Source organism: Lichenostomus cassidix, chromosome 1, assembly GCF_008360975.1.
Source record: "Lichenostomus cassidix isolate B80296 chromosome 1, HeHo_3.0, whole genome shotgun sequence".
NCBI lineage: Eukaryota > Metazoa > Chordata > Aves > Passeriformes > Meliphagidae > Lichenostomus > Lichenostomus cassidix.
In genome coordinates, this window is record NC_139479.1 from 113,585,083 (window position 1) to 113,598,530 (window position 13,448).

A 13,448-nucleotide genomic window follows, 5' to 3' on the forward strand; every position below is an offset into this window, starting at 1 on the left:
TGAATATTTGAAGGGATTGGATTTTCTGCCCTTTCCCTGGGCCATCCTACTTCCTCCCTTAATTAAAGATCAATTAATCACTTTGCCCCAAACTGGGGGGGAAAGGAAACATTCTAGAGCAGTGCAAACCCAGCATTCCAGCTGTTCTAGAATCACTTTATTGAACATCCTTTAGCCCAAACACAGCTTTGGTTATTTCCTGTGGTGGTAATGTTAGGTCCTCAAGTCTTCCATAAATAATTGGATTTACGACTTTCATCAAAACATGACTTTTTCTTCAGCTGAAGAAATCACATCCAACAAAACCAACTTCTGGCCATTCCTTTTCTGTATTTCCTTTCTTAATATGGGATATTAATCTGATTTTGGAAGTGTTAGTGTTGGCATTAACTAAGATTTTTCTTATGGAAGTTCTAGGGACTACATTTGGTAGCACAGAAATAACATAGGAAAACATGGCAGATTAAACCTCATTAAACAGGTATTTTCAGCTCTCCTTCTCCTGAAAATTACTTTCCTGCAGCTCACTCTAGGTGGCTCTAACTGGGGCTGACATGTTTGATCTTGAAAGATCCTTTGGTCACAAGAAGAACTTTTCCAGTGGCTCCAGTAAACTCTCACTGCTCATCAGGAGTGCATGAGAACAACTGGAGCACTTCTCTGCCATCCCTGTGGCTTTGCTCCACCCTCAAGGATTATAAAGATGTTGTGGCACTCCAGGTGAGATGGCTCTGGTCTGGAATGTGCTCTGGCACAAGGTGAGCCATTGATTTATGAACCATTGGAAAGACAATTTGTCGTGGGCACCATCAAAGGCAGATTAGCCCATGGTTGGTTCCTGGCAGGGAGGATTTCCAGACTGTGGGTGCCAAACAGCTTTTGGGTGTCACACAAACCAGGACTGGGTGTGGTGAGCCCACAGGTCTCTGTCAGCCAGCACTTCATCACCTCACACAGATCCCTGGCCACCAGCTCCATTTCCTGATGATTTCTGGGATAATCACTGCACTTTCCTGCTTGAAGAGGTGTGCACAAAAGCTGAGCAGTGGAGGGAAGGGCTGTTGGAGAGAAAGCACATCCTGGGGAAGCAGCACAGAAATCTGGAAACCCACAAAGTCCCTCTGCTCACCGAGAGCTCAGGAACCTCTTGGAATCACAGAATCCCAGAATTATTTGGGTTGGTGACAGAGATTAATGCACTGTTCACTTTGACTGGTGCTGATGCAGGGAACAGGTTGGGAGTGTGGTTTCTATTTTTCAAGTGTGTTTTTTGCACAAGGATGTTGGATTTGTGACTTAAATTGCTGCGAGCTCTTCCTTTTTTGCTGTTGTTCAAATGAAGAGAGATGTTTAAATTTTAAAAAAGGGGGATGCTGAAGGGAGCTGCCTGATGTGTCCATCGGTACACAGGCAGTGTTTGATTAAAATTACACTTCATTAAACTCCTCTCAGCAGCAGGACTTGTTCTGGTGTGCAGGGAGGTGCTTTGAGGAGCAGCATCACTTTGCCACAGACTCTGGTTGTGCTCACTGCCTCAAGTGCCTGGCAACAGAAAAGGAAAAGCACAGCAAAGTTTTCTTCTCCATAATGCCTCGAAATTTCCCACTCTTCAGGTGATGATACATTTAGGTGAGGAGCCTTTTTGGAGGGACAGGCAAATGATGAGATAAAAGAATAAAAAGCCTGATGGTAAAATTAGCTCCCTCTTTCATTTTTAAAGGGCTGGGAGTGGAGGGCTGAGATCTCAGGTAACCATTTGTGCTCTGCTTTTGTTCTGGTGCAGACAGCTGAGTTCAAGATAGTATTTTCTCTTTCCCCCTTGATTGTTTTCAAAATGAGGCAATTGGTTGTATTTACGGCCACTGAGAACACACTGGCTTCAGTCCATTCTGATTCCCGGAATGGAACAAACTCTGTGGGTGTACATGGCTTGTTAACCCTCCTGTCACAACCCCCTCTCCAGCCACTTCTGCTCCTTGATGTTGCTAAAAAAACAAAATATTTGTGCTTTTGAATACATTTTGTTTGTCCTCACTGACAGCTGGAACATTTTCTGCAAGTGCCAAGCGAATGCAAGAAGCAATGACAGAAATCTCCAGCTGAAAATGTCCGTCCCTTCCTAGTACATCTCGATTTCTCCTGCTCTTTGCTTCTAAAAGTAGCCAGAAAATGTCAAGTTAGCCTTACCAGACTGTGAGATTGGAAGCAGGCGAGCACAGTGTGTAAGTCAGAGAGCATTTCCCTGGCAGGGACAAAGGGAAGGAGCTGCAGCTCGGTGGGGCAGCTCTGGCTCTGTTGCCAGGATGACGCAGGGCTCCCCTCAAAAGCCCTCTTGTGCTTTTTTCTAAAGGCTGCTTGCAGTCAGTCAGGAGGACACAATCAAGCTCCCCAGCCTGGCTCTGGGAGGCCTCGCAGTGATTTTCAGGAGAGCTGTGACATTTTTGAACACAAACTCATTTAGTCTTAATGCCCCTCACACCTCAGGACTGAGGGCTGCGTGCATTTATTTGTCTCAAAGCCTGTCTGATTCGTCTCGCTGCTATAATGAAGTGTTTTGCTAAGCCATTGTTTTTTACCATGAATATATTCCCTTGGCTGCATCTTTGTGGTGGATTATTTGCTCCAGAATGTTTTCTTTTCATCTCAGAGATGAATATACATTTCGGGACCAGGTTTTGAAATACCAGTTTGCTTCAGGAAACTTCTTATGAGCAAGTCTGGGAAGCCAGCACTAAATCACTTTTGTATATTTTATTTCCCAAGGAATCAGACCCACTTTGTTTATTATCTACCAAAACCCCAAGCAGAATGTAAAAACCAAGACTGAATCAGAAAGGAGCATTATAAAAATACTGAAGCTGTCTTTCCCTGGCAAGGGGGAAATACATCCCTTCACTTTAATATATAAAAAAGAAATTATAGACTGGTAAAGAAATAAAACCAAAACCACATGAAGAGTCCATGCATTTATTTCAAATACACACCAAGATCTCAGCTAGACACATTTGTTTCCAAAGCCATTTTGTCCTGCAATCACCAAACACTAAAGCATATAATAGCATCAGGATATGAAGCCAGAGATGAACCATGATATTTAATCAGCTGTTTCTGAGCAATCCAGGGAGGCTGAAAGCTCTGCCAGTTGTGCCTGGGGGCTGTGAGCACTCAGCACTGGGGCAGCTTCACCCCAAAAACCTCACACAACATTTTAGCCACCCCTGGCCCATCCACAGCAAATGCCACCCACATTCCAGGCCTTTCCTGGCCAGAGAGAAGCCCAGTCAGGAGTGGTTATTCCCACCCCGTTTCCTCTGGCTCCTCCAGCTCAGGGTGTGTGCCCAAGCTCTGCTTCCTGGACCCTCCTGGAGCACAGAGGTGGTTCTTTCCCTAAAAAAAGCCTTTGCTGCACTACTTGTGTTCTTGGACAGCACCCTCTCCTCGCCTGTCTCATGCTCAGCCATCCAAATAAACTCCAAGGATTCCTCAGGGGTACTGCAGAAGGGGTCTGGCTGGATATAAGCCTGAAAGAGCTAGAGGTTTTCCAGAGCAGGTGCAGCCTTGGCCATGGAGATGTGTCCCAGCTCCTCCCTCATTCCCATCAAGCCAAACTTCTGTTACCCTCAGAAAACTCATCACCACCAGCAGCTCCGTTTCAAAGTTCAGCTGCAGGGGTTTTTTTGCCAAAGTCTTACAGCTTCCTTTTCCTACTCGTGCTTCTAGCCCACAGCTCTGAGTCAGTTCAGAGCATCTGAGCAGGGCAAAGGAAGAGGGAAATCTCTGTGTCCCTTAGCAGGCACAAATGCACCCATCCAGTGCCAAATGCCTTCCTTGCACACAGAGATGAAATATCTACTGCTCCTCCAAATGGGCTTTTCCCCACCAGAATGCACAACAGGGAAAATGCAGTTCTGCTCAGCAGGAGGAAGTAACCACTGTGTTACCTCTCCTGCAGGTTAGCTCCTCCTGAGATGTTTGCTCCTGCACCAAACTCAGAAATGTTAACACCACAGACTCCTGCGAGTGCAAAATGCTCAATCCCACCACCAGAAGTTGCCATTTGTGTCCCTCAAACCCTGGCAGTGCCACCAGCAGCCCAGCCTGGCTCTGCCCTTGGAATCAGGGTTGGATTCCAAGCCCACACACAAGCACAGGGCTGTCTGAGCTCAGAGACTTTGCCTGAGCTCCTCTTTTGATCAACTGGCAAAAGAGAGAAGTGGGGCAATATGTAGTCATCAGGTGCTAATGTCAGACATAAAAAGCTCAGTTTTTCTTTGAAATTAATGTTAAATGCTCAAATAAAACAGTTTTATCTTTCTACTCTTTGAAAATAAAGTTACCAGTGCAAATGGCACACCCAGTTCCAATTTGATTCCTAGATGAGCCCACTGATAGTGGAAGCATTCAGGATCCTCTAATTAATGTTATAGAAAACTGTACTTAATTACTTCTTAAGCACTTACATCTGCATAAAGTTGCATTACACTGAATACATCATCATTTAAATCCATTACCTACACATAAATATGTATCAAATTTGCATTGCAAATGTCTTCATCCTCTGCTTTGTTAATCACAAATGTCATGTCTAAATTACTCCAAAATGTGCAATTCTGGCTTACTTGCCAAATACTTTCATATTAGATAAAATACATGTTATAGGACAAAAAAATATAATAAAATAGGAGGTGGAGGTCCTCAGGGTAGTAGAAATTATTACCAAAGTCACCAGAATGACTCCACTGAAATCAGCTGTCAGTGACAGCTGCCATGACAGACTTCATAAGAAAACAGAAAAAATATATGGTTTCGTGCTAGAAAACCTATTTACAACTGTTTTCTTCAATTTTCATCCAGAATTAGTAAGTGCTGATTTGACTGCTCAAGTGATGAGCCTGAGACATTAAACCTGTTTTGCGGTGCCTAGAAAATTCCCACTGCAAGATCTGAGCTGGTTGTCTTCAATGCAAATGCACATGAGTTAATACATGTAATGAATTTCTGTACAGCACAGCACTGTCTCATCTAAGTTCATCTGAAGCCAAGTTAATAAAAGGCTTGTTTAATTAAATGCAGCTTTCCATGTTCTCTTTCAAATTGAACAGTCAAATGAATACACAGAGACATTGCTCTCCTCAACTTGAGCAGTCATTACAGCCTTTTTTCAGCACCAGTCACAGGCACAGAAAAGGGTCAGGCTGAGCCCCTGTGCCATGAAATTATGCCTTAAATGCTGCCATCCATTACTGCTGGGTAAAGAACCAGAAAAACCGTTCTGAACTGGACCTTCTTCGGTCACTTATCAACGACATGGGCACTGACAAAAGCAGATTGCAAGTTTTTCAGCTGGGAATAATAAAATGCCCAGCTGCTAATGCTGTTGGGTCGTGCAGGATGGACAGACAGGATCAGGCTGCTCTGGCTGCATTCCCAAATCAGCCTGGCAAGCACAAAACAGCCGGAGCAAGGTCAGGGCTTGGCTTTTTGGGTGTGCTGGAAGCCGTGGGCAGGTGGGGATTGCCTGTGCATTCCCTGGCCTGTTTAATTCTGCTTTACATTAGCACAGAGACAGATGGTCTGCCCTGGGTTTTACACAAGAGTGTAGGTGCTGCCTACAGAGCAGGAGAAGCCATGAGGGATGGCAAACAGAGGGAAGCCAATACTCTCTCGGCACATTTTGGGGAAGTGATTACAAATCTGACTGTTCATGAGCTGTATTCCGTGCTCTGCACAGGAGATGAGGAGGATGCACCAGCTCCACAAGCAGCAGAGAATTACCATGGACAATCCCAGAGGCCTCTGCTGGGGCAGCACAAATATCTCAGTGCCAGGGTTGGAAGTTGGATTGCTGGAGGCTTCTCCCTTCACTGAGCCATGCTGCCAACTCCATGCTTCTCCCAGAGCAATCCTTACAGACTCCACTCCAGAGGGAAATGCCTTTTGCACCTCAGGGGTCTGGGGAGGGCTCTGGGTATTGCACAGCAGCTCCTTCTTCCCAGCCCAGTCACAGGCTATTCTTCTTCCCTGGGAGCCTCTGGGCTGCTGCTGTCCCCACACCATTCCTCATTCCCAAAAAGTGGTTACTGTGCTCTAGCCAAACACCTGTGTAAGAACAGCTCCTGCCAGGCTGTTGGAGAGCAGACATCCATGTCAACAGCAAACAGCAAAGGAACAAAATTACTCCTCCATTACAGACCTGGAGGTAAATTAAGAAGTCAATCAGCACATGTCAATGTGCTGAGCAGGAAGATCACAGGGTGCCCCTGGATCCCTGGAAGTGTCCAAGGACAGGCTGGACAGGGCTTGGAGCACCCTGGGATAGTGGGAGGTGTTCATGCCCATGGCAGGGGGTGGAATGAGATGATCCTTGAGGTCCTGAGCAGCCCAGAGCATTCCCTGGCTCGGTGGGCACAGGCAGCAGCAGTTACACATAGGCATGGATGCCTCCTGCCCGGGGTGGCCTGGCACGGGCCAGCGAGGGGTACCTGGCCTTGGCAGCCACGTCAGCCCAGCACCAGAGGTGACAGTACATGGCTCCTGCAGCCAGCAGCAGGGCACTGCTGCCCCAGCCCACGAAGAGGGCAGCTCCCAGCTCCCGTTTCAGCGGCGCCGGCACTTGGGGATCGTAGAAATCCCGAACGATGCTGCCGCCAGTCCAGGACACGGGGATCAGCACCAGGGTGCCCGTGAGGAGGAAGGCCACTCCGGCTGCCAGGATGAAGATGCTGACGCCCTGGGGTCCCTCCTTGCTGCTGCGGGTGTACTTGACCCCCACAATGGCCATCAGGAAGGACACCACAGCCAGCCCCACCGCGATGCACATGAGGGCCCTGAAGGCCTCCAGCGGCGGCGGCAGGGCCAGCACGGAGTCGTAGAACTTGCACTGCAGCCTGATGCCCAGCTGGCTGATGCAGTCCATCCACAGCCCCTCCCAGATGGTCTCAAACACCACGATGTTCCCGTCCACGTAGGCAGACACCCTCCACTGGGGCATGGCCGTGGCTGCCAGCGTGCCCACCATGCCCACGCCGCCAAAAATCAGCCCGGTGATCTGCAGCACGCAGCAAGCCATGCTGCCCAAAGCTGCTCCAGAGGCTGCCAGGTCACTTACTCACTCACTGAGCCCATGGACACCACAGAAGGGAGCTTTTCTCCGGCAGCTTCCTCATGCAGCAGGTTGGGTTTCTCGGGAGACGCTGCAGCCTGGAGTTCAAACAGGTGGAAATCCATTACTGGCTGCTCCAAGGCTCTGCTATTTATTTGCTTTGAAATCCCCTCTGAGTGCAGCCCGTCGAGCCCGACAGGTTTGCAGCCAATGGCAGCCTGGGAGAGGTGTGTCAGGGCTGATTTCACTGCTCCTCACAGGGTGGCTGAAGTGCTGCTATAATTAAGCTAGTGGCAGGGATTCAATTAAAGGCACCTAATTGCAGGGCTAACAATTTCTTAACTGCAAGATTGCAGCTCTGTTGAAATTCAGTACAGCAAGTCTGAACTTCCGTCTGCTAAAATATTGTTTCAAATGGGTCATTACAATTGTTCTTACAACAAAAGCTGAACTTGAGGCTTGGAGTGGAGCTTATTGTCTAAGTGCTGCAGCCCTGAGAAAACACCTGATTATTCTTTTTCTTTAAATCAAGCCAGGAGGTACTTGGTGTAGCCCTTTAATGTAGATTTCTCGTTTTGATCAAATACGAAAGTCTAATCATGATATTAGACAGGTACAGGAAAGTCAAGTATTCCAATCAACATCAAAGCTTTGCTCTACCAGCTCCAACATTCACTAGGGCGGCAAAGCAAAGAAGTGGGTGAGTTTCACAGCTCCTGCCTTTGAATCCAGGAGTAGTCACAGTTAGGAGATAATCCTTGATGAGAACTGGGAGGAAGACATTGTCATTGTGTTCCACACCAACAATCTTACCCAGGTTACATCAGGAGGGGCTGGGGGTGACTGTGTGATGTGACAAGGATGTGCAGGGTGTACAACACTCAAATCCAGGGATCCCTCCCACAAACCTGCACCTCAGCCTGCACAGATCCCTGCAAGCCCAGACAAACACACATTCCAGAGGCTGCTCTGCCTCGGGCAGCTCAGGAATAACTGCTGCATTAGGGCTTTGGCTGCTTTCTTCTTCCTGCCTTGAGACAATCTGGATGATGGCAGCTCATGGTGGTGGTGAAGTTGGTGTGCTGCCACTTGCTCCAGCTTTTTGAACCACTTAAAAATGTAATTTTTTTTAAATGGTCCACTAAAGGCAATAAAGGTGCCTAGAATTCCTGTCAAAGAAAGACATATTCTGGTTTTTCTTTTTGCTTGTGGACTCTGTGTGTTTGGAAATATCAGACATTGCCTTTGATGGTATTAATTTAATTACAGCCTTACACAACACATTCAAAGACAAAGCTAAACCCATGGAAAGGAAATTGTCCACCCAAATCACCCACAGCCCAGTCAGTTACTCCTTGGAAGGAAGGAAGTGCCAGATAATGCAAATTATTCAGTATAATGTTACACTCCCAAGTTGAAAATGCTCCCAAGAGATCTGGGCAATTCGACTTCGAGTCTACAATAGGAATCTGACAAGAAAAAATGTCTTCAGCTGAGGTGTGAAACACAGAAATAAATCCATCATCGGGTTTGTACTTAGAGAGAGAGGAGTTTTAGTGTTCTGCAGACAGAAAGAAGAATCCCATGATGCAGAAATTTGAGGCACTGTGCTCCATGCCACAGAGAAGGAGATGAAATCAGGAGTCAGAGATGGGTCTGAAAGAAACTCCCTTCTCTGGCAGGACGCTGCTCCTTAGAAGCAGACTGCACACCAGACCAGTGCTATTTAACTTGAGTACAGTCTCCATCCATCTTGCTGGACTTCTTTTACCTCTGAGTTCCCCAAACTGTTTTTTGGATTACTTATTTTAACTCCAGAACCAGAAATCAACTTATGATGGAAAACCCCTCTCAAAACCAGCATTTAAACGTCCTTCTTTTTCAACAGAAAAATTCTTTGTGCAACATTTCCAGGCAGGCAGCTCCTGAAGGTGTGCACAGCTGGAGAACAGACCATGCCTAATGCCCTGAATCCATTCTCCTGGCTGCCTTATCTATCAGGATTGCTGGGAAATAATTCTCCCTTGGATGGCTCCGGGAGGGTCAGCAGTTGAGGCCATGCGGAAAATCACTAGGGCATGGTTTGCAGAGAAGATGAAAACTGCTGGGAGAAATGGGATTAAAATGCATCACGTGCAGCAATACATCCAGGGAGGGCTGAATGGGAGCTGATCTTTAATGGGAATTAGAGCCTTTGGTGGGTGACATCCAGGGCAGGGGTCAGCAGGAGAAGGGGACACCCAGGTGACACTGCTGGAGGTCCAGGGGACACCCAGGTGATACTGCTGCAAGTCCAGTGGCAGGGCAGTGCTTGTGGTTGGACCCTGAGCAGAGGAAAACCCTCAAATGGCAGGTTTGGGACCTGAAGGCGAATTTCAGAAGTTTAAAGGAGCTACAGGAGACAGGTTGGGAAAAAGAATAAGGAACACTATGAATATATTGGAACTGGAAAATCTCCTTAACCTCTTAAATGCCTGTGAGTCCCTGGCTTCTGTGGAAAAACCCTTTTTTTGCAGGTAAATCCTGTGTTTGAGTCAGCCTGGAGGGGGCTTTTACAGCCCTGGCTACCCCAAAAATCTGCAGCTCCATATAAAGGCTCTCAGAAAGAGAGGCTTGGCTGGCTGAGGCATTTCCAAACCACCCTGAGTAGCACCTCTCTCTTAGAGCAGAAACCACACAAACTGTCCCAGGGTGGGCATGGCTGATACCACGGATTTAGTGTCAGATGTGAGGAAATAAAAGGAAATCCCTGGTTACACCTGACTGGACTTGGGAAGCCTCTTCCCTCTGTGCATCATCCCTCTGTTGTGCTATTGGAATGCTTCCCTGCCTGCAGAGGATAATACCAGCTCTTATGCAAACATGCCCACCCCAAAATTTGCCTTCAAAGAGGAAAATGGACAGCTGAGGGAGCACGTAGCCTTTACACCTCATCTCTCCCAGGATCTCTGTTCACATTTACATTTGCTCTTCCCTTCAAATCAGGATGTTCATTTGAATCTTTCCCTGGGGCACCACCTTCTGTTCCCTCGCTGGCTCTTAAAGTGCTGATGCCCCTTGAAAAGGAAGAGGCAGAGCATCCCCAGTCCACAGGATTAGCAGAACCTGCCAATGAGCCTCAGCATTTAATTAATTATAGGCATCAATAATGTAAACACTTAATTGCCTCCCTGAAAGCAGGATAATTCCTCTTTGAATAACCTCTCTGTACATTGAATTTCAAAGTCCTTATCCATACTCATGCACCTATAGAGAGGAAGAGACTTTAATCCTTTACAAATGTACAGCCATAGTGTTCAGAGTTGATGATGAGCTCCCATCAGCAGTGGATAGCTTGGCTGAGGGCTGATGAGCTGAGCTGAAGGTTCAGTGACATTCCTGGAGCAGGCAGATATGTAGATTTATCAAAGGCACACTTCACACCAGTGGCTCCTGGAGCTCCAGTGAAGTCACCCAGGCAGGCTGCAGAGCCTGGCAAGGGGTAGCCCAGCAGGCTGGGGCTCCATGGGTTCCCTGCATCCCTCCCCATGGGCAGAGGGGCTCACCTGGACCCTCCTCTGCTGCAAACCTGCAGGAAGTGCACAGAGAGCAGGCTGGGGATTGTCTGCTGATCATTTGTTTTGGAAACACGTGTGAGTGGCATCGGTTCCTTCCTGCTCGTGGCTTTCACTCCCCAGTCATTACCTGCTGGGTTAACCACTTTGTTTTCAGCTCTTTAAAGGGCTGCTCAATGAAATCACACTCCATGTTAATGGTTCCATTACTTCCTGTGGTATTTTGATTGACTGCTGCATCTCAAGCCTGCTGGTGAGGCAAAAAGTGATCTGGAATCTGCTTTACTTCAGGAGAAAATGGCCTGAAGCCAACACAGGCCTTTTTATTTGTTCTACTTTTAGTATTGCTGCCTGCATTTCTGTTATCAGTTTTTAATGTTAAAAGATGAAAGGGTATCTCCTTCCCCCTCTCTTCAAGTGTGGCACATTTTGGGGTGAGAGGAACATCTGCTCTGTGCAGCTTAGAGAAGGATTTCCCCTGGTCACTTGGGCATTGACCTCCAACTCCAGCTCAGAGGAAACCCCTGACTGACTCTGGAATTGTAAAGAACTCGGATTTATTTTCTGTGCCAGCAGTTAGGGGGGGAACTGCTTTATTTACATGATGTAATGGGTGGAATAAAAGAGGAAAAGAAGGTAGATTGTGGAAGTGGTGGCCTAAAGATAGGTGAGAGGCAAGGTTTATGGAAAGAGGTAATAGCTTTTATTAGACTGACTGATGCTCTTAGAAATAAGAGTTTAAAACCAAGGATGAAATGGAGGAGAAGGAGGTCTCAGGAAACCTGGTGCTGCTCTGTTGGAGTGGAACAAGGCTCACATTGCAGGCAGATGATGGAATTGAAGGATCATTAGGATGAGAGGAGCTGCATCTCTGCACAAGGCCATTGCCAATGAGGTGAGAGTGCCTGGAGCAGCCAGGGAGAACAGCTCCTCTGATCTTCATCATGTTATTCTTTATTAATTACACTGAACAGCTTCGGGATGGGAATGTGGATGAGACTTGAAAGTTCCTCAGGAAGTAAACAGAAAGTAAAATAAAATGCAGCGTGGATTAGCAAAAAATAAGTTCAGGTTTTGTTTGGTATCATTTTCTAGTAAATAAAAGTTGATAAAATCGAATTCTGTTGGACTTTATTAAAGCACCTGGTGCAGCAGTGGGAAATCAACAGAGACACTGAGGGGATGGCAAAGAGTAACGAGAATGTGATGTGGAGGCAGAGCCCATGAGTGAGTGAAACAACAAAAGGCTGGACTGGAAGGAGAACTGTCACATTCCTATTTCCAGACATTGATTTCTGCTGCTGCTGGAGCCAAGGATTTCTCTGGGGTCTCATCCTACTCCCCTCAGGAACCCAACAATAAAGGAGGAAGTGCAGCAAAGAAATCTGCATGAGACCCCCAGCTGGGAGATGTGTTGTCAGTGGCTGAGCCCCACAGCCTGGGATAATGGGAGTGCAGTGCATCCCACACACTCTGGGGAGGTCTCTCTTGGATCTGGGAATCATTTACCCTGTGCTCTGAGCGCTGCAGGGAGTGCTCTCCAAGTGGGGATGTTTCTCCCGGGATGCTCTGTGAAGTTTTGGGCAACAAACCTGAAATGGGAGAGGAGAAACAGCCAAAAACAGCCAGAGGGGGTAAATGAGTGTGGGAAGGAATGTGAGGAGAGTGACAGAGAGAAAAGGACTGGAGGTGGTGAAGCTGAGCAAGAGAGGTTCAAGAAGTGAGGTGGTAACGGTCCTGAAGAAAGGAAGGAAAAGTTTTCTGAGCTAAAGGAAAGCTGCAGACTGTGGGAAAGAAATCATGGAGCAGCCTTAGTCTGCAGTGGGGAGATTTACTTCAAGCTTCCTGAAAACCCTTTTTAATGAAAATTATTATTAAGTGCTGGGCTAGGTTGCTGAGGACACTGCAGAGTAGCCACCTCTGGAAATTTTATTGCAAGAACATCCCTCAGGAACAATTGTGGCATATTTATTCCTTGAGAAGAGCAAGGGAGCAGTTCAGAGACATCAGCTTTTATAGAGGGAAGTTCACCCACCTGAGCCAAACAAGCATTTCCCCTGCTCTGACCTGCAGGTTGTCCATCCCTTTACACAGCCCAGAGGGCTCCAGGTGCACCTGGAAAGGCTTCACTTCCACAGAATGTGTGCAAACTCCCAAAGTGCAGAGCGAAGGGGCACAGGGCAGGCCCCCTTGGTTTCATCTCTGAAACCAGTTCTGCTTATTCCCCAAATACTTCCTCTTGTCCCTAAGCAGGAAAAAAAGGGTTTCACATCATACACTTCCAGTGAAATATTTAAAACAGTCAGGCTCCAGAACAGGAATGTCGTTCTCCATTAAACACTACAAATTGAGTTATGTTCCCAGTTCAGTCAAAGGCAAAATTCCATTGATTTCTGTGGGTCTGGAGTCACACTTTATTAATTGGTTACAAAATTCTATTAAAATACTGCTACTGTTGATTGGTTTGGGTCATTCATTACATCAGTTTGTCTGGAATTACTTAATTTTTTGTTAGGCTTGGTTTCTTTACATTGTTGTTTATCAGGGGGACATGATCTTAATAAGAACAATATAGTTTAGTCTTTTTTAATGGGAACTGTGAGCCAGTACTATGGTTGTTTGTTCTCCTTATGCCTATAAACTATGCTGGTGTGAGTGGGTCTCAGCAAAAATCTTGGCCTGATTGTACAAAGGATCCTTATTTAAAAAAAACAAAAACAAAAACATAAATAAATATATATATATAGATATATATCCCAGAGTCCTGTGGCAAGCAACCAGCACAGTGTCTG

The 13,448-nt window shown here is 46.7% G+C and overlaps 1 protein-coding gene across 1 annotated transcript; it reads right to left on the bottom strand.

The window, feature by feature from the left end:
- Positions 1–2,953: 2,953 nt before the first annotated feature.
- LOC146445622 (claudin-8-like) lies at positions 2,954–8,073 on the bottom strand. Its single transcript, XM_085077636.1, has one exon. The coding sequence runs from the start codon at positions 7,067–7,069 to the stop codon at positions 6,422–6,424; it is 648 nt and encodes a 215-aa protein (XP_084933762.1). The 5' UTR covers positions 7,070–8,073; the 3' UTR covers positions 2,954–6,421.
- Positions 8,074–13,448: the final 5,375 nt, after the last annotated feature.